Source organism: Aspergillus ambiguus, assembly GCF_047715705.1.
Source record: "Aspergillus ambiguus strain CBS 117.58 unplaced genomic scaffold BDV59scaffold_20, whole genome shotgun sequence".
Lineage (NCBI taxonomy): Eukaryota > Fungi > Ascomycota > Eurotiomycetes > Eurotiales > Aspergillaceae > Aspergillus > Aspergillus ambiguus.
In genome coordinates, this window is record NW_027395533.1 from 208099 (window position 1) to 231757 (window position 23659).

Consider the following 23659-nt stretch of genomic DNA (forward strand, 5'->3'; position numbering starts at 1 on the left):
TATGATATTGCAGTCTAAACCAGTCTACCACTGCATCAAGTTGATATCCCTCCATAAAAGGGTCATCTATGCGATCAGGGACAAGTATCAAGTCCTTCATTATCATCAATCATCGTAGACCATCATTACATACTGGCAGACTCTCTCGTTCATCATCAAGTTGAAAGAAACTCGTAACAAAATCAACAAAATCCACCGCAATCGAGGGGAGAGGAAAACATAACTTTCGCGACAAACAAGTATCAAATACAGGGGAATCAAATCGTTCAGATAAAGAGTGACAAGAAATTCGACAAATCCAACAATCTTCTTGGGTATACGCATGCCAAACAGATCCTGGCTCGATCATGATGAGCATCAGGAACGGCCGGGGGTTTAGTCTTTGCAACGCCGTACTGCCCAGGTTGACAACTCACTGGTTGGAGTTCTTGCGGCGGCGGAAAGGCGAGAAGATGGTGCCAAAGAAGTTGACAAAGACCGCGCGCAGGATAGCCTTCAGCCAGCTGTCGCTTTGGTTGTTCAGAGACACGGCCGTGACAGACCGGTTCTGGCTCGGGGAGCGAACATTCTCGTCCGCCTTGGTGTTTCTCTCCTCGACATCAGTAGTCGCAGGCTCCCCAGTAGCGGATGGACGCTCGGCCGGTGCCTGCGACTCCTGCGGCTGAGCGTCGGCAGTAGGCGGAGACTGCTGACTGGCGGCAGGAGGAAGCCGGTCGGTAGAGGGCATGTTCAACTTCTGGAGGAGAGCCTCACGATCACCGGCAAGGGCGGCGAGAGCGGGGTCAGCTTCGGGTTCGGGGGTTGGGGGCTCCGCCGCAGTGGGAGCATCCTGGGTCGGAGCGAGGGTGTCCTTCTGCTCTTCCTGGGCGGGTTTCTTGGCCTTTTCTTCGGCGGGAGCAGCGGTGGACTCGGATTCCTTGTGCGAAGCAGCAGCCACGCCCGCAGCAACAGCACCGGCGCCAACGGCAGCAGCAGCACCAGCGGCAATGACCTCCGGCGTGACAACAGAGTCCTCCGCCCTAGTTTCTTCCGCCTTGTCAGCGGCTTCTTCCTTGGCAGGCTCGGGGGTGGATTCTTCGACGACCGGCTCCTTTTGGGCCGGAGTGTCTGCCGTAGGAGCAGGGGTCTCAGTCTCAACTGGAGTGGGCTCAGCGCGCGTGTCAGTTTGTTCGGTCGCTGCCTCAATTCCTTCTTTGTTGGCTTCAACTTCAGCATCTGGGGCCTTCTCAGTGGCTGCTTCAGCAGGAGTTTCGACAGGTTTGGCGACAGGCTCCTGCACTGGCTCAGGTGTGGGCTCGACCTTCTGTTCCTCAGCTGGCTGTTCGTCTGCGGGCTGGGAGACAGTGGGTTGCTCGACTGGCTCAGGGGTGGACTCGGCCTTCTGTCCCTCAATAGGTTGTTCGACCGGCTTTGCTTCCTCGGACTGGGAGACAGGTTCCTCCTTGACCGGTTCAGGGGCGGATTCGACCTTCTCTTCCTCAGCTGGCTGTTCTTCCTCGGGCTGGGCAACAGTTGATTCTTCCTTGGCCGGCTCAGGAGTGGAATCAACCTTCTGTTCTTCAGCTTGCTGGTCGACAGGCTCAGCAGTGGGCTCGGGAGAAGTCTCGGGCTCTGCGCTCTTCTCTTCAACTCCGGCCGATGCGGACGTTGCGGTCGGTTCCTCAGCGACAGCTTCAGTAGCCAGCTGTTCAGGAACCGATTCCTCAGCAACTTCTTCCTTGGGGCTTTCTTCAGCAGCCTTGGAAACATTGCTATCCTGAGCAGGGGTGTCGACGACCTCTTCAGTCGTTCCGGGTGCCGACTCCTCAACGGCACGAGACTCGTCAGCAGCCTCATCCTTCGCAGTGTTAGTCGCCTCGGCGGGCTGTTCCACGACTGTTTCTGCGGCAGCTTGCTCATTCTCCTGAGACTGAGGCTCCTGAGCTGGTTCCGCGGTAGCTTCCGCGACGGGTTCCCTTTCCGCCTGAGGTTCCTTGACCGGTTCCTCTACGGCTGGTTTTTCCGCGGGCTGTTCCACGGGAGGATTTTCTTCGGTGGTGGGTTCCTTGGGGGGCTCTTCCACAGCGGGAGCCTCGTTTTCAGGCTTCTCCAGAGACTCAGGCTCGGCAGCAGCAGGTTCTTCGGCGACAGGTTCAGACTGCTTGGTTTCCTCAGCCTCCACTTCCTTGGCAGCAGCCTCTGGGACATCCTCCTTTGTCACTTCCACCGGAAGAGAGTCCTTGGCCTCCTCCGGAGCATCCTCCTTGGATTCAACGGCAGCGGACTCGGGTGCCTGCTCTTCAGCAAGCTCCTTCTGTTCCTCAGAGACTGACTTCTCCGGTTCTTCGGTTTTCGCCTCAGTGGACTCCGCAGCAGGCTCAGGAGTGGTTTCGTCGGTTTCCTTGACACTCTCTACCGGCTCCTCCACGGTCTCCTTTTCGGCCTCTTGGGTGGGTTCAGGTGCGCTAGGCTCTTCAGTGGCTTGTTCTTTAGCGGGAGCTTCCTCAGGCTTGCTCTGCTGCTCAGCGGGGTCCTCCTCGGACACAGGGGCGTCGGCCTTAACGGCTTCAGTAGTGTCCTCGGGGATAGCCTCAGCGACTTCATCTACCGATTTCTCCGTTGAAGCGGTAGGGGCAGCTTCCTGGGCAGGTTCCTCAACCTCAGGCTTACTTTCAGTAGTTTCCTCGGCTTTGGATTCTTCCACAACGGGCCCCTTGGCTTCTTCGGGAGTAGGTTCCTGGACAGGCTCTTCAGCTTTCTCAGCAGGAGCTTCTGTGGTTTCCTTGGATTCCTCGGCTGGAGCAGAGGCAGCAACCGGCTCTGCGGCCGCCTCTTCCTTCGTCTCAGGCTCGTTAGTGGCCTCCACGGTGGGCTCAACAGCTGGTGTCTCCTCAGCAGATTCCTTAGGTTCTTCGACGGCAGCCTCGGACGATCCCTTCTCTGCCTCCTTGGCTGGCTCCTCAGCAACAGAGTCTGCGGCAGCTGGCTCAGACACCGTTTCAGCAGGGATTGCGTTGTCCCCAGTCTCCGGAACAGCTTCAGACTTCTCCTCGGCGGCCGCCTCTGACTGCACGGACTCCTCCGTGGCCTGCTCCGGCTGAGGTTCCTCGAGCTTGTCCTTGGTATCAGTGTTTCCGACCTCTGGAGTGACATCCGAGGGCTTCTCTTCCTTCGTTTCGAGGATAGCGGGAGCCTCATCGGCCTTGTCCTCAGACTCTTCGGCTTGCTTCTCGGGCTGAGTTTCTTCAGGCTTCTCCTTGGTTTCGGGAGGAGTAGAAATCTCCTCGGTCTTAGATGGCTCCTCCGTCGCCTCTGGTTGAGTCTCTTCAGATTTCTCCGCAGTCTCAGGAGAAGTAGAAGCCTCCTCAGCTTTGGGTGTTTCCTCTGTCTCCTCGGGCTTCTCCGATGCAGCGGTGGCATCAGGGGCCTGCTTCTCTGGCTCTGGAGCAGATTCCTCAGTCTTCGTCGGCTCCTCGGTCACCTTCTCTGGCTGGGTTTCTTCGGACTTCTCGACGGTGACACCAGTCTCCGGAGGAACTTCGGCTTGCTTCTCCTCCGTCTCAGGAGCAGGCTCAGCCGGCTTCTCTTCAGCTTCAGGCACAGGCTTGGAGCCATTGACCTCGGGCTCGACCACGCCGTTGGAAGTGGGCTCAGGTTCGGACCTCTCTTCGGCTTGGGTTGTTTCCTTTTGTTCCGAGACGCCATTGGTGTTGGTGGGGGTCTCTGCGTCCTTGACCTCGGGCTTGGACTCAGCCTCATGGGTTGCGCCATTGGCAACCACCGGCTCTGAATCGGACTTTTCCTCGGGCAGGGACGTGGAGTCGACATTGAGGATGTTGACGAGGCCGTCCTCGCCGGGAGCATTCTTCACGGAGTCATCGTGGAACCAGGGGCCAGAGGGACCCTCACGGAAGCGATATTGGTACTGACCCGGGGCGAGAGAGAATTCCCGGGAGAAGAGATACTCGGTGGAGGTGAGGCCCTCATCGTCGGTGACGTCGACGGGCTTCACGGCGAGCTCGAGCGGCTCCCATTGCGGGTCGGAGAAGGAACCAGCGACGAAGATGACGGGGTCGTCCGAGGGACGACGGACAGAGAGGGAGATGGATTGGGCCATGATCGTGAGTCGTAAATCGTCAAAAGAGGAAACAAAGCGAGAACGGGACAGGCGATGGAGAGGGAAAACAAAGACAACGCAAGGATATGGAGGTAACGACTAATGTACAGGGACTGGAGACAGGAGGGAGGTAGAGTATACGGAGTACTTGGGAGGTAGAGGAGAGAGATGGGAGTATGAAGAGGAAGAGAAGAAGAAGAAAACAAACAGGCGGAGGGGAAAAGAAGAAAAAACAGTCGAGGTCCCCGCGGCGGACGATTAGGGACTAGCGGGGCCATTATGGTCTTTTTTTTTATTATTCCGTATGATTTTACATTTGTATAGTTATTCATTAATGGGAATTATTCATCTGATATTATCGATATTTCTCCTTTTATTTATTATGAATATCCGTTTGTTATACTCCCGTCCATACTATCTCTACCATTGGAAACTACCAGATCATAACGTGAGCGTATATACACACAGTACTCCGTGCAGCAGAACTTCTACTCCGTAAACATGCGGTGAGCACGCCAATCCCTGCACCAACTTAGCTCCCCCTAGTGCACGAGCTAGAGAAATAGTCTGCTCGAGTCTGTCGTCTCCTAAGAAACTCTCTCCCTCTCACAAATCTTAAGCCCAACAGTCACCACTGAAGAGTTTTCCGTCCGGTGGACCCGTGGACCCGTTGGACGGACTACCACACGATCGACGGATTTCCTGCGCCCTAACGGCAAAGCAAGTGGAGCTCTCAATTGGTTGACAGCCTGCATGGTGTGATCATCATACATGTTGTGCTGGCGGATGTGTTGTCTTGATACCTTACCGAGTACCACGATCAGCCCATATTGGGCTGATCTATATCCGGCGCATAAAGTCAACAACGTCAAGATCATCATTCATCTATCGTTAATGATTCTCAGGTATCAAACTCCAACCATTACTCCAGACCCATAAACTCCCATCCAGCAAATCAGAAAATCTCCAAATCCTCAAACTCCACCACCAGCCCATCTCCATCTCCATCTGCCTCATCATCACCACCACCACCACCACCACCGCTCCCCCCCATCCCATGCATCAGCTCCCACAGACTATCCCCCCGCATGATCGTGTTCGGTCGGCTCGCATACACCCCGACATGCACAAACTTATCTTCCACCCCGTAAAAGAACCAGGTCACCTCGCGCAGCTTCTTCCATGACTCCGTCACCGCCGCCGGCGTGCGCCCATACGGCGACACCGATGACGGCACCTGGTACCAGATCCAGAGGGAATGGCCGATGCGTTCGAGTTTAACCCGCAGCGAATGCACCGCCCCGGGTCCCCGTTCCGGCAGTCCCAACGGGAACAGACACCAGTCCGCCCCGTCGGCTGTGGCGCTCACCGACGAGGCATGCACCGCGCCGGCGCAGAACTCCATGCCGGCCTTGACCCATTTACAGGGTCGCGCCGCCCGTCCCCGCCATCCGGGACACCCCTCGGCCGCGGTCGTCGTCGTCGTCGTCTCCGACGAGAACGACTGCGGCGCGGCGCCGGCAAAGATCACCAGCCCGCCCTGGTCCCACTCCATCTCCCAGTCGGCGCTGACAGTCACCTCGGCGATGACAAACGGGCTCCGCAGCGAGGTGTACACGATCGGAGCCGTCGATATGTCGCCGTTTGGTGGTTTGCGCCAGAGGTCGGTGTTGGGGCCCGCCCGCAGCGTGAAGTATTCCATGCATTCGGGGAGGGAGAAGCTGGCGGGGAGGTTGAGCGCGTTGAAGGAGGTGCCATTGGGGGGCATCGTGATGCAATTGAAGGGTTCTCGGGGTGCGGATGGGGGCGTAGGGAATAGGCAGGGCCCGTCGCAGAATGATATACCGGCGGTTGGTTTTGGATGCAAGGAGTTCGTCCAGTCACCTCGCACAAGCCGTCAACATGCAGGGTGATCGCGTCCGATCGAATTTCCGCTGCGGTCGCGGCAAATAAATGGATCCCCCGTTCTCTCGTTGTAGGTCGTACTCCGTAGAGCCCGCCCGCCGTCACTCGTGGATGAGTCGAGGTTGCAGTCGCCGGAAACGGAGCGGTTGAGAACCACCGCAGAGAATCACAAACAGACTGACGGTCCGGCCGGATGTCGTTAATGGAGAGGACCATGAGCTCTCCGGGAGATGCACAACGACCAGCTGGTGGTAATGGGGGAGGACGGATTTATCAACATTCAGGGGAGCGTCATCGCGCGCCGCCCCCCTGATCTGTTCAGAAAAAAATAAAATAAAATCTATCACACCCACCACCGCCAATCGTAACGCCTTTCAGCATGCATCACTCCACGGGACCGAACGAACCAGACTGCTGGGACCCGGTTCCTTGTCATTTGGCACGCCGGGCATGCTGGGTTCATCGAGATTCTCTCGCCGCCGCAAGGGGGCGCCAGCGTTGTTCGACGGATGATAAGCCTCGAGTTTGCTGGAGATCGCCAGTATATTGTTTCATCGCCATCAGGGCCCTCGACCCGCTCTCCTGTCTCCTGTCCTTCGATGCGATCACCGTCCGGGCCTCTGCAGCTGCCGGCCAGTTCGCAAAGTGGCGGGCTATCCTGCAAGCCTTATTGGTAGACTCGGTGACGGCGGGCGTTTTGCAGCTGAAATCGGCCTTGACCGGACTGCTTATGGCGAATTTTCCAGGAAGATGGGAGCTGAAGACGGTGAAGGGTAGGAGTTGTTGTTGCCACATGCCTGTCAGCCGAGGATCAGCGGTGCTTCGAGGACTACGCTGTGCGCACTATTATGCGGATTATGCGGATGTCAGATATGAACATACTCCATTAAAGATGGGTCAAGAGAGATCCACATATTAAACTTACACCTGCAGCTAAAGAATCGCCCTGGTTGTTTTCTGAATGCCGACAGTGGAGATCAATCCAATTGTCTTCTGGATACTAGTAGTAGATCAGGTAGTCTACCTAGTATCTACCGTACTCGTTCACTAGACATCTCAAGACGGCCAATATGACACTAACAGATGTCAGTGCCATGCGCCTTTTGTTTAGAGTCTAAGTAATGACTGGAGAGCCAGATAGTAAGGGGTGTTGACTGTATACCTCCATGGGTATGGTTCTAGGCGGGAGTGGATCCTACGCCCCCCTATACATAAGGAATCCATATACCTACATGTATCCATGATAGTGCAAGTTCCCTCGCCCTCCCCCCCCAACAGAAAAAAGGAGATGGATGGTCTGTAGAATTGCCGCTGGAGAAAGAACTGCCCGACTGTTCGTCCAAGGAAGTCACCCCTAACCAAGACGCTTCAACTCGACGGTGGCCATCATGTCTTCCAGAGTGTTCATACTTCGTATACTTTCTCTCTGCCATCTTACTGACCAGAAATCCTCCATGCTGTCGCTCTCAAACTCGGCGATTTTCCGCTGTCAACGCTTGCTCGCCGCACTCTCCTTTTGCTCAATAGTATTGATATATTTTTACACAGGATGGCTGCCAGTCTCTCAGCCAGCCCCCAGCATGGAAATCCCCACCCCTCAGAAATCGGACGCATTAGAAACAGATCCGAGTATACACTCGTCTCCAGATCCTCCCGAGCGCCTAACATACGTCTTTCCAGAGAAGGTGTGGCACTCGGCTCCGCATGCCAACCTCAGAGACGAACAGCGCGAGTGGGCGAGCAGCTGGACGAAGATAAACCCCTTCTACCGCCAGGAATTGCTGTCAACTTATTCGAGCGATACCTTTGTGAGGGCACACTACTCCCAGACACGACCCGACATTGTCGAGGTCTATAAGGCGCTCTCCATCCCGATCCTACGAGCCGAACTTCTGCGGTACCTAGTCATTTTTGCCCAAGGCGGCATCTGGAGTGATTTGGATGTGGTATGCGAGAAACCAGTTAGATACTGGTTACCGACCGCCTATCAGCATCGCAGCATTGATATGGTCGTGGGACTAGAGTTCGACTTGGAATGGCGAGGACCGGGAACAGATGTTGCAACCCAATTCTGCAGTTGGGTTTTCATGGCGCGGCCATTTTCACGCAATCTCGGCGTGGTCATCGACTCCGTGGTCAACAAATTAAAGGACATTTCTTACAGGACCGATATACCCATCGCAGACTTTACTTTGGATACGCTGCCTGAGGAGGCGGTCAATATAACCGGCCCGAAGATCATGACGATTGCCCTTCTGGATAGTCTGGCTCGGTTGCTACGCAGGCCAGTCGACGATCGCGATTTCGCAGGTATTAAACGTCCCAAGTTAGTCGGCGATATCTTGGTTCTACCCGGAAACTCGTTCGTTGCACTGCAGGACGGATTTCCGACAGACCAAGAGGACTCCCTGGTGACACATTTTTATGATGGTTCGTGGAAGCAGGTATACGAAGAAGCCAAAGAGAGAAAGAAGCAGAATCAAGAGCAAGAACATGCTGCATAGAGGGGGTGAGCGCACAATGGGAATACCCATATTTTGGAGACGTTGGCCTGTGTCTTACTGGGTTAGTAGACTTGAGTTTTTCTTTATGTTATTGTTTACAGTATTTTAGTAGTAGGCCATACTATAATAATAGCATCAAACTGTTAGCACTACACACTTGCAAGTCAAAAGAGATTATCGATTGTTTGGAAAATCGCAAGATGCTGTAGACGGATAGCTTATGTCGCATTATAGATCATCAGATACATTACGCCGATGCGGGTTCATGAGACCGTGGGCGACATATACTGAACCGCACCTTGCTAATTCTTATTACTACACCTTTTATTTCAAGACCAAGGACTAGTTTCTTTTTATCATGCCATAAAGATTATTATTTAATCCTAGTGGTGCTGCTCTCGCCCCTTCTGCGTCATAATTATGCTTCTCTAACTTAATCTCATCTACCGAGGTATATAGGTGGCTCACCCCATCTCCCCTCCAATAATTGACGGTTCGCAAACAAAACACACCCTAAGATCAAAGATCAATCCGGATAATTTAGCCATGTCTTTCAGTGAAAGTGCCTGCGATATCCACCTGGACCTCCAGCGTGGGCCAGGTACCACCGCCCTGGTTGCCATCTGCAACAACGAAGAAGGATCTGGCCTGACCAGTGAGATCTCACTCGATGACTTTATTGGTAATGTCGATGGCAAGTCTCCCTGGACGACTTCTGATGGATATGTTTTAACTGGTATAAGGGCGGTTCGTCTGGGGCGGAAGAGATATCACCCAAAGCTGTCGAAATATGTATTTATCCAGGGACGGGCCTTCTCGATTGCCTACGCTCCATGCCGATCTCCAAACCGATACCGGTAAATTTGTATCTGCGCAGTGTCCGCTCGATGAACATATCGTCAACATCAATGGCGAGCTCTTGTTCAATCCCGCCGGTATGGAGTAGGTTGGAGAGCCGATTTCTTGTTCCGATGCCTCCCAAGAGGTCGAAAGCCTTATCTTCGCGTTTGATTGCTAAATTGATGTTCTACGTTCAATCCTCGATCTTGGTATGAACGACAGTACTTTGCCCATCGATTAGGTATGCACATCGAACAAGCGAAACTTACAAAAGGATACCAACAGAAGAATCAAATTGAAAGGATGGAAAGATGTTTTGAGCCAGTCCACGGTCTTTAGCAACTCTTAATTTGAGCATGACTAATATGCTGAAGTCGCAGACTGGTGCAACGACTCGTACTGGCATCAGTCCAGTTTCTCAGGGATCATTTCCAAAATTCCAGAGTTCCAAACGTGCATCAATTCTTTGTAAGCCTCACAATCGTTTCAGCGGCTGCTTCAAAATCGTCCTCCAATAGTACATTATCTAGCCCTGATGTTCGAATCTAGAAGAGGTATTAGTTACGGATGAGTGAAAGTGTCGTATGCATGTACTTCCCAATTCACAGCCTTTCTGGTAATTTGTACCTTGTAAGCGAACCACTACTGGTAGTCTCAGTGCCTCGGTCGCGGCAAGAATTGACTCGGCAACCATGTCACAACGGACGATCCCTGCCATGCCTTAGTAACCGGAATCCTTTTCAGCCGGCGTATACTCACCGCCGTAGATATTGATGAGTAGCCCTTTTGTTCGGGGGTCGCCCTGCAGTATCGAAAATGCCTTTGCCAGGGTCTCCTTGGTCGCCCCTCCTCCAATATCCAGGAAATTCGCACATTGTCCACCATACCAAGTGACCAAGTCATTCGTCGCCATGGCCAATCCCGCACCGTTCACGATTACGCCAATATTACCATCCAGCCGGACGTATGAAAGACCCAGCTGCGACGCCTCGTACTCGTCGTTCTCCTCTGGCGAGTGCTCCTCGAGGGAAAACAACTCGGATTGTCGGAATCTTGCAGAGTCATCAAAGTGCAGTTTCGCATCCAGACAGATAAAGGATCCGTCGGGTGTGCGTACCAAGGGATTCAGTTCGAGCAGAGTGGCGTCTTTATCTCGGAACAGCTTTACCAGCTGATACAGGATATGCGAGACCATTGCCATGTCGTTGTCAGAAAATCCCAACTCTGCTTCGATGTAGGCCATGATCTGGGGGGTGAGTCCCGTGGAGAGACCAAACCAAAACCGCTGGAGCTGCTTTGCATTTGTCTCCACGTCCACGCCTCCCTCCTCAGACATCAGGAGAACCGGCGAGGCTCGTTGGCGATCGAAGGTAACAGCGAGGTAGTATTCCTTCGCGATATCAACAGCTTTGTAAATATAAAGCTTCTCTACCGGAAGACCCGCGGGAGGGGTCTGGTTCGTGACGAGACGGTGACCGAGCATTTTGGAGGCATTTTCAAAGGCTTCGTCCGGCCTGGAAGTTGTTAGGTCTGGTCAGGAACAATGGCTGCTCGAAGAACGCACGAGTTGACCATGCGGACGCCCCCTTTTCCATCACTGCTGAACTTTCCCTTCCCTCGCCCTCCTGCGAGGACCTGAGCCTTCAGAATCGATGGGGCTCCTGGTTCTGTTCAGTATACAAGAACTATTGAGGGCCTCGAACGCATACCAATATTGTATACGACGTCCCAAGCGGCTTCGGGGCTTTTCACGACAAGTCCATGCGGAACCGGAATCTCGAACTGGCAAAGTAAGACTCAACCACTATGCTCCTGCATCCACGGCTGTCTCACATGTTTGAGAAGTTGATGCGAGTGGTGTTCGAGGAGACTTAAGCGGCGCACGTGGCTCCTGAAAGCTATACGCTATTGAAAGTCATATCGGATCAGCTTCTGCGGATAAAAGTCCCATACCTCCCGGAAGAGAGTTAGAATGGTCTGTGAACGTAACATTGAATGTGATCTAGTAGTTCCTTGCAGATAGTGGCTGGTTGTGAGGAGCGGAGGAGGCGAGTTCCCTGACGAGGCAATATAAACTTCAATGACATCAAGATCCGATCTACACCTCCATCTATATTCTATTCCATATTTTCTATAAAATCTCCATAGTCTGGCTATCTGATCGGCCTTGCTGACCCAACATCCAAAAAAATGGCCCTCGCCGGCAATAGTCCTCCATACTACCAACGGCTAACCTCGACTAGCCTTTACTAAATCGACTAATTCTACTAATTCCTTAGTGCAGTCGACCCCGTGTCGATCCCTCCAATCCCCCGAAATGAAAACCGCTACTCCTCGTTTCCCCGTCCCTGTGGCGTTTCTGATTAATTGTGCCTGGATCGCGATGGTTGTTGTGGTGGTTGTCTCGTTGGCGTCCTCTCTGCAGCTTCATATCCCCAACGGCCCCAATACCCACCATGCTGGATGTCCACCAGTCGCTTCAGCAGAATTCCCACCGCGGCCATGACTGGAACGAAGACGTCTCTCTGTCCGAATCCGACCTGCAAACGACCAATCCCTACATCACCGTCTGGCTCGTCTGCGAGTTTCTGGCCCTTCTCGCTCTGATCGTCTTCTTCATCGGGACTTTTCTCATTCAACAGCCGAAAGACCCAGCGAAGACGCTTCCTATCAAGACTGTCTGGGGATCAATATTGAGCTACATTATGTGGGTTGCTGGGTTCTCCAAATGTTCAATCACTAACGTATGCAGATCGCGCATCCTCTCTATCGCTGTTCTCTTCCTCTACGTCTTAAACAAGACCGTCCAGTTGAATTATGTCGCCATCAACATGTTGGAGATTATATTCTATCTCCTGGCATGGGTGCTCCTCTTCTCGGTCTTCTATCGCGTCACCCACCGACACCTCGAGAGCTTCTCCGAGGGAGAGCCCTTCCCGCGGGTCATCCTCGCCCACTGGACCATTCTGGGCGTCTTGTCGGCTCTCGCGATCGCCAATTGCGCCACCCGTATCGCCTCTCTCGCCTTGGCTGTGAACCAGAGCGTTTCCGCGGAGGCGGTCTATCAGCAGGACAGCCGGCTGTCGACCGCGCGCGCCGCCATCTTCATGTTGATTTCGCTGGAAATCCTAGCCTGGACGATCTTCATCCTGCGCAAATCCCAAAGCAAGGTACGAATCATCCGTGCATCCACATTGCAAAGGAGCAGTTCCTAACTTCCGCTAGACGGGCACTGTCGCCCTCCTCGTGGGCATCCTCATGTGCTTTGCGCAGAACCTGACCGCTACAATCACCATCATCCAAACCTCGCTCGTCGACCGCCCACTACCCCCGTACGTGAACGCCGTAGCTACGCTGATCGAGTTCTTCTGTATCCTGGGCATCTACACGGGGATCATCATCTGCAGTCTTCAATGGCAGAAATCCGACGACAACACAGAAACTGCGGTGCAACCCCCGCCTTCACGCTCGTCATTCCCATCCACACTGAAGGGAAAGGAGCCGAGTCGACCGCAGTACCAGCCATATCGGCCGTCCATGAGCGAAGTTCTCGCCCAACAACAGCGTCCCCAACATCAGGGACAGTCGTCTCAGGGCTTTCCCCCGCGCTACTACATGGTGTCAGGACGTTCGACCTTCGACCAGCGAGAGGCGAGAATGTCCGGGGGAAGTTACGGGGCGAGCGATTAATTATGCATTGATGACTGACGACACATATACCCAGACGACTTAGCGGAGCGTAGGTAGCATAGCATAGGATGAAGTTATATCCAAGCAATTCGAGCGATACAAGCCAATTAAGTTGATCCAAGTCAAAACCAGACGCCGTGCAACGGCCGATGAGTAGATGGCTCATTCTCTTAGCTAACGGAAACTACTTGGACTGTTTCACCTGCCAGCAGTTATTCTCTTCGACGGGCGTCCGAGGAATATAGCGGTCAGGGAGTAGCAGAGGATGAGACAGCTGCCTTTTCCTGTGGAATTTCTGGGATAGACTTGTTGGATTCATCTGGAGTGAGTACCTAAGTGCACATGTACCGCAACCACTATAGCGATACCATCACCCTCCGTATGAGGACTTTATCTCTCCCTGCTCCATACACTCGACATCGTCATGTCGCTGCTCACCTATCTCTATTTGAAGATCGTGGTCACTGTCCTCCATGTCGTCATGCGACTACAAGGGATGATCACTGCTGCCCCCGACACCACCCTCCACCTCCCATCGCGAGACCCTTCCCGCTCCATCAAGGCACATCTATACCGCTCTACGCAATCGACACCGCAAACACCAACCCCAGTGCTGATCAACTTCCCCGGTATCGGCTTCGTAGTCTCCGCGCACGGGGGTGACGACGCCTTCTGCCGCCGCATCAGCCAACAAACCGCATACTCGGTTCTGGACATCGACTACCGGCTCTCGCCCGAGCACCCGTTCCCGGCCCCCGTGCATGACACCGAAGATGTCGTTAAATGGGTTCTCCGCCAGGCGGAGAAATTCGACGTTTCGCGCGTGGCGGTCTCCGGCTTCAGCGCCGGCGGCAATCTCGCGCTCGTCGCCTCGTCGTATCTGTTCCCACCGACGACATTCCGCGCCGTCCTAGTCTTCTACCCCAGTGTGTCGCTGTACATTGACCCAGCGACGCTGGTGCGGCCAGAGACTGGTGGCTCTCCGATGCCGACCTTCCTCCTGCGCCTGTTCAACAAATGCTACATCCCCGCGGGTGTGGACGCCCGCGACCTCCGCTTATCGCCCAGCTTGGCCGAGTCAGAGAGCTTCCCGAGAAACATGCTGATTATCACGGCGAGCTATGACACGCTCGCTGACGAGGCGGAAAAGCTTGGCCGCCGGCTCGCCCAGGACGCGGGGCGATACGTTGTCCGGAAGCGCATGGATCAGTGCGACCACACCTGGGATAAGTTCGCACGGGAGGGCAGCCCCGAATGGGAGAGGAAGGAGCAGGCGTATGGGCTGGCGGTGGACATGTTGAGTCGGTAGATGTGTAGCAACGCTCATGTTATGAAAACCGCTGGCCGTCGAGGCTGCTCTAGGAATGCGCCGCCACTTTATGATACAGGTGAGCATATTTACAAAGGAGATATGCCTATCAAGCGGGATAGGCCGCATTTCGTTACCAGAGAGTAATCAGGCGCACTTATCAGTTCAAGATGGCCCGCATGTAAGCAAGAACCGAGCTCTACGGCTCCGAGAGATATACTTCAGTTTCCGTTCTGGGACACGCGACAGGCTTAGTCATCCACACGCGTAAAGTGGTTTCCCAACGCGTCTCTCGCTCTTCACCACCACCACCACCGCTTACACTCCATGGCAGTCGCCGACTACAAGAAGTTCCTGGCCGAGGCTGTCCTCAATGACCGTCGCACGGTATGTCCTTGTACTTACCCCTCTCGAGTACCCCGACTGACCATGCAGGTCTCGTATCGTCTGTTGGGGCGAGCGCTGAGGGTCCACAGCACCCTGGCCAAGCAGTATGTCGCATCGCATCGTCAGGACCGTCGTCGCTCGACAGTCTGCTAACAGATCAGGATGCTGTATGACTTCCACCGCAACGAAAACAGCAAGAAGCCCCGCAGCGTGAACGCCACATATATCGTCACCGGCGTGCAGAAGCCCCCCGTCCCCGCCGTGACGACCAACGGGACCCGCGATGCGACCAATGGCAACGAAGTCATGCCGAGTAGCCCATACATAAGCAGTTCCATGCCGAACCAAGACGACGCGGCGGTGGATGCGGTGCCGACACTGTCGGTTGTGCTTGCCCGGGAGGAGGATCTCGATGGTAATATTACATGACCTGGGGAGATATTGCGGAGGGCTGATGGATGCTGCAGAGGCCAGAGCGTCGTTCGAGTCGATATCCTCAATATACGTCTACAGTCTGCAGCCGACGGTGCTGCAGGATCTCCATGTCCTGGTGGATGTCGTGCAAGAGATGGCGTCTACATATGGCAAAGAGGACCCGCTGGAATACGGGGGGAAGTGGGGGATGATCCAGGGTAAGAATGTCAAGGTATGGCTTCCGTCTCCATCCTATATGGCGGTGTGCTGATGAGAATGGGTATTCAGCGGAGGACGGGCATGCGCCCGCCGGCCCCTGCCTCGACACCTGCGCCTTCGAAGCCGACTGTCCCTGCGAAGCGCGCCGCGCAAGACGAGGCCAAATCGCAAACCAAGGCCGACCCGGAACCTAAGAAAGAAGACAGCGAGTCGGAAAAGCCGTCGATACCGTCTACGCGAGAGGGCACTCCGAGCGCGTCCAAACCGACTGAGAAGACTGCCCCGGCCAACCGGCAAAAGGGCAGTCTGTTCAGCTCCTTTGCGAAGGCTAAGCCCAAACAGAAGAAAGAGGAATCGGCTGCTTCCACTCCTGCGGCTGAATCGGTGTGTACTTAAACCTCCAGCGTTTAAAGCCATACTGACTGTTTCCAGGTGGCACCTAGTGGAGCTGAGGATGGTATGTTCTGTACGAAAAAGGCTGCGCTAAAAGCTAACCGAACAGTGGTGCTGGATGATGCCTCTGAGGAAGAGCCTGAAGAGCTCTTCCCAGACTCTGGGAACTCTACGGCCCCGAGTAATCGCGAGACCCGAAAGGAGCGGGAAGAGAAACTCCGACAGATGATGGAGGATGACGGTGCGTCTCTTGCGCTCCTCCAGGTATAGTCTTACTGACTGGTCCAGACGAGGATGAAGAAATGCCCGATACGACCGAACCCCCCGAGGAAGAATCCAAACCGATCGACGAGCCGCCCCCCAAGACCGAGCTCAAAGAGGAGGCCACTGTGCAAGGAGGTCGTCGGAGAGGCAAGCGGCAGATCATGAAGAAGAAGACCATCAAGGACGAGGAGGGATATCTGGTGACGGTGGAGGAGCCGGCATGGGAGTCATTCTCAGAAGATGAAGCACCACCGCCGAAGAAGAAGCCGGCCTTCAGTGCGCCAAAGAAGGCTGGAGGCAAAGCAGGGCAAGGTAACATCATGTCGTTCTTTGGGAAGAAGTAGGGGATGATGGGTGTTGATCGGATCGATCTGTATAGCACCAGCAGATCTACAGGCGGGTAGAACGATAGTCCACGTAGTTAATAACACAAAGCGACTACTGATATTATAAACATAGAATACTATTATGTCATTACAATAATATGCACTGCGACGATCTGATGCGACTCTGCCGACTATAAATAAACAGACCTCCGCATTCGATCTTCTCCGCATTCCGCCTCCGCCTCCACCTCAACTCAACCTGAACTTCGACCTCACCGCAACACTCCCCACTGCGATCTGCCATCTATCCGCTTGCCGTATACATGTGCTAGGATCCTCCACGTCGGCTTCTCCTCGACATCGTCATGACGCCTTCCACGGCCCTACTTCTCGCCCTTGCGGGGCTGGGAAGAGTCTCAGCCCTGCGCGATGAACCGGTCGTTCTCAAACGGGCGTGCCCTGACTACGTCTCATATTCCTCGACAGGACAGTGAGTTGCAAATCATCCCTACCAAAGCCACATACCTGACCCTCCCAGTGCCCCGTACAGCGGCGGACCCTTGAACCTTCCCTTCCAGCGTCCGGCCGCCGAATGTCGTACATTTGCCTCACCCGCCGTGGAACAGGTCATTGACGACGTGACCTCGCGCATGGTGGACAAAGATCTCGCCCAGCTCTTCCGGAATGCTTTCCCCAACACTCTCGATACGACTGTGCGGTGGCACACGGATGGCACGTCCAAAAAGGCGCGAGACAGCACTCCCTCGCAGTGGGAAGGACCCCAGACGTTCGTGGTGACCGGCGACATCAACGCGGAATGGTTGCGTGACTCGACCAACCAGCTGACCGGGTATCAAAAGCTCGCCAAGAAAGACAACAAGCTGTACAGCCTCATCCTGGGCGCGATCAACACACAGGCCGAGTTCGTCATCCAGTCGCCCTATTGCAACGCGTTCCAACCACCACCGCCCAGCGGTCTCCAGGCCACCAACAATGGCCAGGACGACAAGGTGCACCCGGCGTACGAACCGTCCGTTGTGTTCGAGTGCAAGTACGAGCTGGACTCGCTGGCCAACTTCCTCGCGCTCGCCACCGAGTTCCACGAACACACCGGCTCGACCGACTTCCTCACCGACCGCTGGTACAAGGCGCTAAACACGGTCCTGCAGGTGCTCGACGCGCAATCCAAACCCACCTTCAACAATAACGATCAATACGTCATCAACCAGTACACCTTCCAGCGCAAGACCACCCTCGGCACCGAGACCCTCAACCTCGCCGGCGTCGGCAACCCACTCAACAAGGGCACGGGGCTGATCCGCAGCGCCTTCCGCCCTAGCGACGACGCCACCATCCTCGGCTTCTTCATCCCGCCCAATGCCATGATGGCTGTGCAGCTGCAAAAGACCGCGCAAATGCTGCGCGCTGCCGGCGGCGCCCAGAACACCGAGCTAGCGAACGACCTGCAGCAGCGCGGGGAGGGTCTCGACCGCGCCGTCCGCGAGCACGGCGTCGTCAGCCACCCCAAATACGGCGACGTCTTCGCCTTCGAGGTCGACGGGTACGGATCGCGCATCCTCATGGACGACGCCAATGTGCCGTCGCTCCTGGCGCTACCGGTGCTGGGCTACGTCCCCGTAGACGATCCCGTGTATCAGAACACGCGGCGGATGGTTCTCGATAAAGACGCCAACCCTTACTACCTCACCGGGTCGGCGTTCCACGGCATCGGCGGGCCTCATAGTACGTTTACCGCAACCATTCATCCCCTCATCTGTAGAATATGGCTAACGCAAATAGTCGGACTCGAGAACGCTTGGCCGATGTCCCTGCTTGTACAGGCGATGACTAGCGACTCCGACGCTGAGATCACCGAGTGCATCAACCTGGTGCGCAACTCGAGTCTACTGGGTCTGGTGCACGAGTCGATCAACGTGAACAACATCAAGGATTACACACGGTCGTGGTTCGCGTGGGCGAACTCCGTCTTCGCGCAGACCATCCTGAAGATCGCGGCGGAACGGCCGCATCTGGTGTTTGGAGAGGGCGCAGATCCGTACATCATCAATTGACCTGCCGGGTTTCTATGGCACCCCGACTGACGGGCTTTGATCAGCATTGCATATGCATAGTATAATTCATGAATAAGTCTTGGGTATTGGAGTAATATTGCGGACGTAAGGAAATGCAAGAGATCGATTATGTACATTCGGACATCTATATCAACACGCGGCGCAGCCCCTCCGTCCCCCCAAGCACTCTCCGCCCCGTGACAGGACAGCGGCCCTTTCCACTCTCCCACTGGCCATGCCGACTCTTCCCCTTGGAAGGGGGGGTTTCGGCGTCTTCCGCACACGCAGACTCATCTTCCCAGGGCGCACCGGCACCCTCGCCGCTCATAAAGTCCAGCTGGCGCTGATGCTCCCCGTTCAGCCAGTGGAAGATACACACGTAGCAGTAGACATACCCGGTCTGGCAGGCAGTAGGGTTCGTCAGGGGGTTCAAGCAGATGGCACAGGTGGAGGCGGCGTCGGAGTCGGGCGGCGGCAAGGGCACGGTGAAGATGGGCAGATACGAGGTGGCCGAGACGGGAGGTTGTCTCGGCTTAAGACACGATTTGAGGGCGGACTTTCGGGGCGAGTCGGGGTCCTGTTTGGTCCTGTTCTGGTCCTGGTCCTGATGCTCCTGTTGCGCCTTCTTCTTCTCCGCTTGCTGCCTCTTCTCCTCGGCGAGGCGCTTGCGCTCGGCCGGCGATACCATACCGTTCGCTACGGGGGCTGGGAGATCGAGCACCTCAGTGGCTTTGCGGGCGAGCTGGCGCGAGAAGTCGCTGGCATGCCACCATTCAAGGAACTTGAGGGCGAAGATGGACGCGGGGAGGAAGTAGCGCAGGGAGGTGAGGAGCTGCGGATAGAGGTTTTGCGGGCTGAGAAGACCGAGGAGACCCGACCCCGGGCGGCTGCGGGGACTGCCGGCAGAGGACGGGGCAGAAGGAGGGTCCAGGGCGGCGGCAATGGCCTTGTGATCTGCGGAGCCGAGACGGCGGATGCGGGTGCCGATCAGCCAGAGGAAGGGAGAGGAATACTTGGAGTTGTCGAAGAGGTAGGCGAGGTTGAAGGCGAGGATGGAGAAGTAGTAGGCGGCGTTGACGGAGGGGTAGACGTTGCGGAGGAACCACTTGTAGGCGTGGAGGAAGCGCTGTTTGAGGGACGGGTGAGGGGGCAGGTCATCGCTGGGGTCGTAGCGGGGACCGCCGCTCGCGATCAGGGAGGCGTGGGGCGCGGCGTGGATGTCGTAGCCCTCGTCGAGCTTGCGCTTGAGGTAAGGAATGCCGACCATGACGAGGAGGTTCTTCCAGACGTCGGCGGAACGCAGACGAAGGGAGTCACGGACGGGGCCGGGGGCTCCGATCTGGGCGCGTGGGATCTCGCCATTCTTGGTGAGCAGGACACGCTCGCGCTTGAGGGAGTAGAAGTTCTCGGTGAAGGAGCCGCCAAAGGTGCGGAGGTAGTAGCGCTCGACGACCAACGAGAGCAGCGCGTAGAGCTCGTCGTAGGAGTTGAGCACGCGCAGGAGATAGCGCGGATGACGGTGTGTTGCGACTGCAAGGATATATCGAATGGAGGGAGGGAGAAGATCGGAGAGCTGTTGCTCGGCGAGGAGTTCTGGGCATGGTCAGTAAGGTCAGAGCGGTCAATGTGTCTCAATCTCAGACTCACCGAACAAGGACGGCTTGAGCTCGTCAAACTCCTGCTGAAGACTGGGTAGATACTCCATGGTGGTGAAAAGACCCAGTCATGGTTCTGGGGGGAAGAAGAAGATGCGGAGAGTCCAAGTCGAAGTCGGAAATCCGGGGTTGATTCAGCCGAGGCTCATCGGCACGTGCCTTGGTCATGGTGACTAACCGAATGGGGCAGCAATTGATCCCCGTACCTTCACATCTATAATTATCAAAATGCCCCGGGAAACAGGAGGCTGCGAAGAACCCCAGAGTTCGACCATTGTCCCGGCCAAAGAGTACTTCCCGCCTGTCTTTCCAATCTATTACTTCTTCTACGGAACTTTAACCACCCCAGCCCAGGTGAAAAGGGTGCTCGACCTACCAGAGGAGCGGCAACTTCGCGCGGCAGAGGTATTTGGTTACGCCGTTGCGAAATGGGGCGATTATCCCGCCCTGATCAATGGGAAGCAAGGGGATGTGGTAACGGGGTCTGCATATCTCGTGCGATCCGAAGAAGAGGCCCAGAAGCTCTCTTATTATGAGACGAATGCCTACGAAGTCGCAGACTGCTGGATCTACTTCAAAGACGAGAACGAGCCCAAGGAAACCGGTGGTAGGGTTTTCATGTACGCAGGCGATGCGCAGTCGCTACTAGAGCAACGATTCGACCGCAAACTCTGGAGTCGACAGATGGGAGGGAAATTGAGGTGATTCCTCTCCTGTCGGTATGCATCTGTTAGCTTCTTCGTTTTTTCTTTAATTTTAAGCACTTATGAAGGAATGTATAATATCTGTCGCTACTAAATCATGGAGGCCTCAAACGCAGTGTTTTGCTTTTGGCGAAAAATGCGTTGATAAAATCGTATAACCTAAAACCATCAGATCTATTTGATAATAGCCCCTCTGCATTGTACGCCCTGGTACTTGCATTTTAATCTAAACCTTCCAGTATTCTCAGCGCCGAAGCTTGTACCACTCATCTTCGATACTCTCTTGAAAGTTCCCAATATTACATCTGATTTATACACGGAACCTCAATTCAAACGAGCTGTAGCCAACCTCCTGGATTCCGGTACTCCTATTGCTCTTAGCTCTTCAGGGCCTCCTTAGCTTGTAAGAGAGGCAGGATGGTTTCCTTTTGAATTTGATAGGGCTACTAGCCAAAGCTGACTATAGAGAATATAAGAGAAATTAAATACTCTGCTGTCATCTAGTCGTCTATAACAATCTTATTGTAATTGGCCTTCAATTTTATTATAACCTGCCAGATTGTTTAGCTTGTCAGTTAAAATGTTTCGTTCCTTTTTGTATCTCTATAGTCCTTTATACATCTCTCTTACTACTGCGTACTCCTATGCTGTTGTAATCCTATATAAGGGACAGTGATCGTATTGACAAAACCCCTTGACAGAAGTATATATACTTAGATAGCGCCTATGTCTCTAGACTGTTTAATTAAATACTTGGTAAGTTTTTTTTCCTGGCCTATTATCCTTATTTCTTCCTCCCCTAATGTATAAAGATCTTGAGATATTTAAAATAGTGGTTAATGGCCTCTAGGGCTACGCTCTCTTTAAAGTCTTATTGCTAATAGGGCAACTAAAGAGGAGCTACTAGGGAGTTGATATAAATAATTACACTAGTCCAGCATAGCGCTACTTAATATCCACTCCCACAGTGATTATCAAGTCATCTCTATTTTGTATAATGGCATTTACCAGGCCGAAATTATTTTATATAGTTTCAAAAGGGCTACTGCATTTATATGGTTTGTTAGTTGATTCAGGAATTACAGACTTTAGTATATTTTATACTACTTATCTTGACCTTACTAGCCGTGGCTCTGTAATTGCGGTCTATTATCCGAGCCAACGGTTTGGGTTGGTGGTTGGATCCCAACTTAGGCATGGGTGAGCTACGGGCCTTACACAGGACACGCTGATAATGTTCCCCAGCAACTACGATCGAGAGGATTCGAAAGGAACAATTACTCCTTCCTAAACATGCATTATAAAGTTCTAGGCGGGTGCTCTGTGACTTGACGTTTCTTTTCTCCCAGCCCAAACATTTGCTGTTACGACGAGGTGTCTTCTGGCATCAGCTTGTGCCGTGCATATTTGACAGCATCATCACCTGAGTATTGGGGATAATGAGAACCAACTGGCCTCTTCTGTTACCATTACTGGTCTTGAAATGGGAAGAAAGGCATTAGTGACGAACCCATGTGCACACTAGCGCACCGCTTTGCCAATAAGGATTCGTCGTTACGAACTACGTGATGCATGCATATGTTTCACTTCCTTATCCTTGAAGTTGGTCCTCTCTGAAAACGTCAAATTGGCATGCCAGAGGTATTTGGTCTCATATCCGCCGAAAGTTAGTTGAAATGACAGATACAGTACCCACAATCACAGGGCTCGAAACAGATCACGCATGTCCCTTGGAATGTTGTGGCTTTGTGGTCAAAACAAATAACTCACTACTACTTATAGAGTTTAATCTTACACATTCGAGCTATGGGCATCTTAAGCATGATGGCTTACAATGCACCTATGAGGCAAGTAAAATCTCGGCGCAAGGGACCCTTAGTCAAGGATAATACAGGGGGTGGAAGCTACCGGGACTGAATTCCGTCCTTATACTTGCCAGAGCTATGGAATGGCAACTATTCGATCAGTCTGGATTACTCGACATAAAAGCAATAACAATTATCACCAGGCTGTAGTGAATAGCCGAAAGTTCAGGTGTCAGGATATTCAAGAATGTTCGTCTCTATTGGAATTTCCAACTACTACCCATGGGATACACGCCTCATTATTCCTCGGTATCATGGTTCGCTGTTCCCTGACATGAGAATTTATCCTCATGGACCTCAGTTACCAATGAAGGTTATAAAAGGGCTGCAGTGTTCCGCCAAGTATAAATTTTCGGAACCACGGATGTCTTTATTCGTTACCAACAATCACAACTATTCTCTGACGGGTACTTATCGGCTCTATATAGCATCTGCATTTCTGCTTCAATCTGTCCAAAATGCGTTTCTCCACCACTGTAATTGCTTCACTGCTTGCTATGGGGGTCTTTGCAACCCCCACTCAAACCAAGTCAAGCCTTGCCGTTCACGAACATGACAAGGACTACGAGAAGGGTAATGGAAGAGGGGTGAGTCACTATCCTCATCGTCAACATCAGAATTATTTCAGAATTATGGCTGAGAAAGTTGCACAAGAATAATGACTGGAACCACGGTGATGACCGCAAAGACCATTACAAGGGCCACGACATGGGTCATTATAAGGAGCATGACCAGGGTCGTGGAAGGATGGCGAGAAATTACGTGAAGCGTCAAAATGGGTATCCTGGCCAAGACTATGGCAAGGATAATGACTGGAACCATGAGAAGGACCAAGGCAAGGAGCATGACAAGGACCATGACAAGGACCATGGCAAGGACTACGGCAAAGACCATGGCAAAGACCATGACAAGGACAATGACAAGTACCATGGTAAGGACCACGGCAAGGACCAGGGCAAGGAGCATGACAAGGACAACGACAAGTACCATGGCAAGGACCAGGGTAAGGACCAGGG

The 23659-nt window shown here is 53.8% G+C and overlaps 12 protein-coding genes across 12 annotated transcripts; 8 read left to right on the top strand and 4 right to left on the bottom strand.

Moving 5' to 3' along the window:
* Positions 1-19: 19 nt before the first annotated feature.
* Positions 20-4398, bottom strand: BDV59DRAFT_180361 (PT repeat family protein). Its single transcript, XM_073690053.1, has one exon. It carries the CDS (start codon positions 4094-4096, stop codon positions 413-415), a length of 3684 nt encoding a protein of 1227 aa, XP_073547023.1. The 5' UTR covers positions 4097-4398; the 3' UTR covers positions 20-412.
* Positions 4399-5051: 653 nt separating this feature from the next.
* BDV59DRAFT_202773 (uncharacterized protein) lies at positions 5052-5864 on the bottom strand (the record flags this gene model as incomplete). The annotated part of the gene is made up of 1 exon (XM_073694122.1): positions 5052-5864. One exon carries the CDS (start codon positions 5862-5864, stop codon positions 5052-5054), a length of 813 nt encoding a protein of 270 aa, XP_073547024.1.
* Positions 5865-7581: 1717 nt separating this feature from the next.
* BDV59DRAFT_202774 (uncharacterized protein) lies at positions 7582-8505 on the top strand (the record flags this gene model as incomplete). The annotated part of the gene is made up of 1 exon (XM_073694123.1): positions 7582-8505. The coding sequence occupies one exon, from the start codon at positions 7582-7584 to the stop codon at positions 8503-8505; it is 924 nt and encodes a 307-aa protein (XP_073547025.1).
* Positions 8506-8927: 422 nt separating this feature from the next.
* On the top strand, positions 8928-9746 carry BDV59DRAFT_180363 (CVNH domain-containing protein). The gene is made up of 3 exons (XM_073690054.1): positions 8928-9199; positions 9249-9554; positions 9631-9746. The coding sequence occupies exons 1-2, from the start codon at positions 9052-9054 to the stop codon at positions 9449-9451; spliced, it is 351 nt and encodes a 116-aa protein (XP_073547026.1). The 5' UTR covers positions 8928-9051; the 3' UTR covers positions 9452-9554; positions 9631-9746.
* A 57-nt stretch (positions 9747-9803) lies between these two features.
* On the bottom strand, positions 9804-11264 carry BDV59DRAFT_208602 (succinate--CoA ligase subunit beta; the record flags this gene model as incomplete). Its single annotated transcript, XM_073695233.1, has 6 exons — positions 9804-9877; positions 9940-10056; positions 10105-10859; positions 10910-11006; positions 11055-11127; positions 11250-11264. 6 exons carry the CDS (start codon positions 11262-11264, stop codon positions 9804-9806), a joined length of 1131 nt encoding a protein of 376 aa, XP_073547027.1.
* Positions 11265-11801: 537 nt separating this feature from the next.
* BDV59DRAFT_202776 (uncharacterized protein) lies at positions 11802-13035 on the top strand (the record flags this gene model as incomplete). Its single annotated transcript, XM_073694124.1, has 3 exons — positions 11802-12052; positions 12098-12515; positions 12571-13035. The coding sequence occupies 3 exons, from the start codon at positions 11802-11804 to the stop codon at positions 13033-13035; spliced, it is 1134 nt and encodes a 377-aa protein (XP_073547028.1).
* Positions 13036-13459: 424 nt separating this feature from the next.
* BDV59DRAFT_193788 (Alpha/Beta hydrolase protein) lies at positions 13460-14344 on the top strand (the record flags this gene model as incomplete). Its single annotated transcript, XM_073692285.1, has 1 exon — positions 13460-14344. The coding sequence occupies one exon, from the start codon at positions 13460-13462 to the stop codon at positions 14342-14344; it is 885 nt and encodes a 294-aa protein (XP_073547029.1).
* A 315-nt stretch (positions 14345-14659) lies between these two features.
* Positions 14660-16476, top strand: BDV59DRAFT_180366 (uncharacterized protein). Its single transcript, XM_073690055.1, has 8 exons — positions 14660-14731; positions 14780-14835; positions 14893-15146; positions 15199-15377; positions 15434-15748; positions 15797-15821; positions 15867-15998; positions 16046-16476. The coding sequence occupies exons 1-8, from the start codon at positions 14672-14674 to the stop codon at positions 16363-16365; spliced, it is 1341 nt and encodes a 446-aa protein (XP_073547030.1). The 5' UTR covers positions 14660-14671; the 3' UTR covers positions 16366-16476.
* Positions 16477-16588: 112 nt separating this feature from the next.
* On the top strand, positions 16589-18502 carry BDV59DRAFT_180368 (glycoside hydrolase family 125 protein). Its single transcript, XM_073690056.1, has 3 exons — positions 16589-16837; positions 16886-18090; positions 18148-18502. The coding sequence occupies exons 1-3, from the start codon at positions 16713-16715 to the stop codon at positions 18417-18419; spliced, it is 1602 nt and encodes a 533-aa protein (XP_073547031.1). The 5' UTR covers positions 16589-16712; the 3' UTR covers positions 18420-18502.
* A 2-nt stretch (positions 18503-18504) lies between these two features.
* pex12 (ubiquitin-protein ligase peroxin 12) lies at positions 18505-20161 on the bottom strand. Its single transcript, XM_073696612.1, has 2 exons — positions 20067-20161; positions 18505-20012 (listed from the first exon to the last, which is right to left on the bottom strand). Exons 1-2 carry the CDS (start codon positions 20122-20124, stop codon positions 18565-18567), a joined length of 1506 nt encoding a protein of 501 aa, XP_073547032.1. The 5' UTR covers positions 20125-20161; the 3' UTR covers positions 18505-18564.
* A 141-nt stretch (positions 20162-20302) lies between these two features.
* Positions 20303-20779, top strand: BDV59DRAFT_202781 (gamma-glutamylcyclotransferase family protein; the record flags this gene model as incomplete). Its single annotated transcript, XM_073694125.1, has 1 exon — positions 20303-20779. The coding sequence occupies one exon, from the start codon at positions 20303-20305 to the stop codon at positions 20777-20779; it is 477 nt and encodes a 158-aa protein (XP_073547033.1).
* Positions 20780-23101: 2322 nt separating this feature from the next.
* BDV59DRAFT_202782 (uncharacterized protein) lies at positions 23102-23646 on the top strand (the record flags this gene model as incomplete). The annotated part of the gene is made up of 2 exons (XM_073694126.1): positions 23102-23230; positions 23298-23646. Coding segments are annotated over 2 exons (478 nt in total), but the record flags the coding sequence as incomplete, so codon positions are not given.
* Between the last annotated feature and the right edge of the window lie 13 nt (positions 23647-23659).

What these genes read in the sequence shown, in the direction of transcription:
- BDV59DRAFT_180363 (XM_073690054.1), top strand. Translation starts at nt 9,052, where the DNA reads ATGTCTTTCAGTGAAAGTGCCTGCGATATCCACCTGGACCTCCAGCGT. An exon ending in CTTTATTGGTAATGTCGATG is followed by an intron (nt 9,200 to 9,248) that starts GCAAGTCTCCCT and finishes AACTGGTATAAG; the next exon opens with GGCGGTTCGTCTGGGGCGGA.
- BDV59DRAFT_180361 (XM_073690053.1), bottom strand. Translation starts at nt 4,096, where the DNA reads ATGGCCCAATCCATCTCCCTCTCTGTCCGTCGTCCCTCGGACGACCCC.
- BDV59DRAFT_180366 (XM_073690055.1), top strand. Translation starts at nt 14,672, where the DNA reads ATGGCAGTCGCCGACTACAAGAAGTTCCTGGCCGAGGCTGTCCTCAAT. An exon ending in CCGGGAGGAGGATCTCGATG is followed by an intron (nt 15,147 to 15,198) that starts GTAATATTACAT and finishes TGGATGCTGCAG; the next exon opens with AGGCCAGAGCGTCGTTCGAG. An exon ending in CCACTCCTGCGGCTGAATCG is followed by an intron (nt 15,749 to 15,796) that starts GTGTGTACTTAA and finishes GACTGTTTCCAG; the next exon opens with GTGGCACCTAGTGGAGCTGA.
- pex12 (XM_073696612.1), bottom strand. Translation starts at nt 20,124, where the DNA reads ATGGAGTATCTACCCAGTCTTCAGCAGGAGTTTGACGAGCTCAAGCCG. An exon ending in GCTCAAGCCGTCCTTGTTCG is followed by an intron (nt 20,013 to 20,066) that starts GTGAGTCTGAGA and finishes GACCATGCCCAG; the next exon opens with AACTCCTCGCCGAGCAACAG.
- BDV59DRAFT_180368 (XM_073690056.1), top strand. Translation starts at nt 16,713, where the DNA reads ATGACGCCTTCCACGGCCCTACTTCTCGCCCTTGCGGGGCTGGGAAGA. An exon ending in TCATATTCCTCGACAGGACA is followed by an intron (nt 16,838 to 16,885) that starts GTGAGTTGCAAA and finishes TGACCCTCCCAG; the next exon opens with TGCCCCGTACAGCGGCGGAC. An exon ending in CGGCATCGGCGGGCCTCATA is followed by an intron (nt 18,091 to 18,147) that starts GTACGTTTACCG and finishes TAACGCAAATAG; the next exon opens with TCGGACTCGAGAACGCTTGG.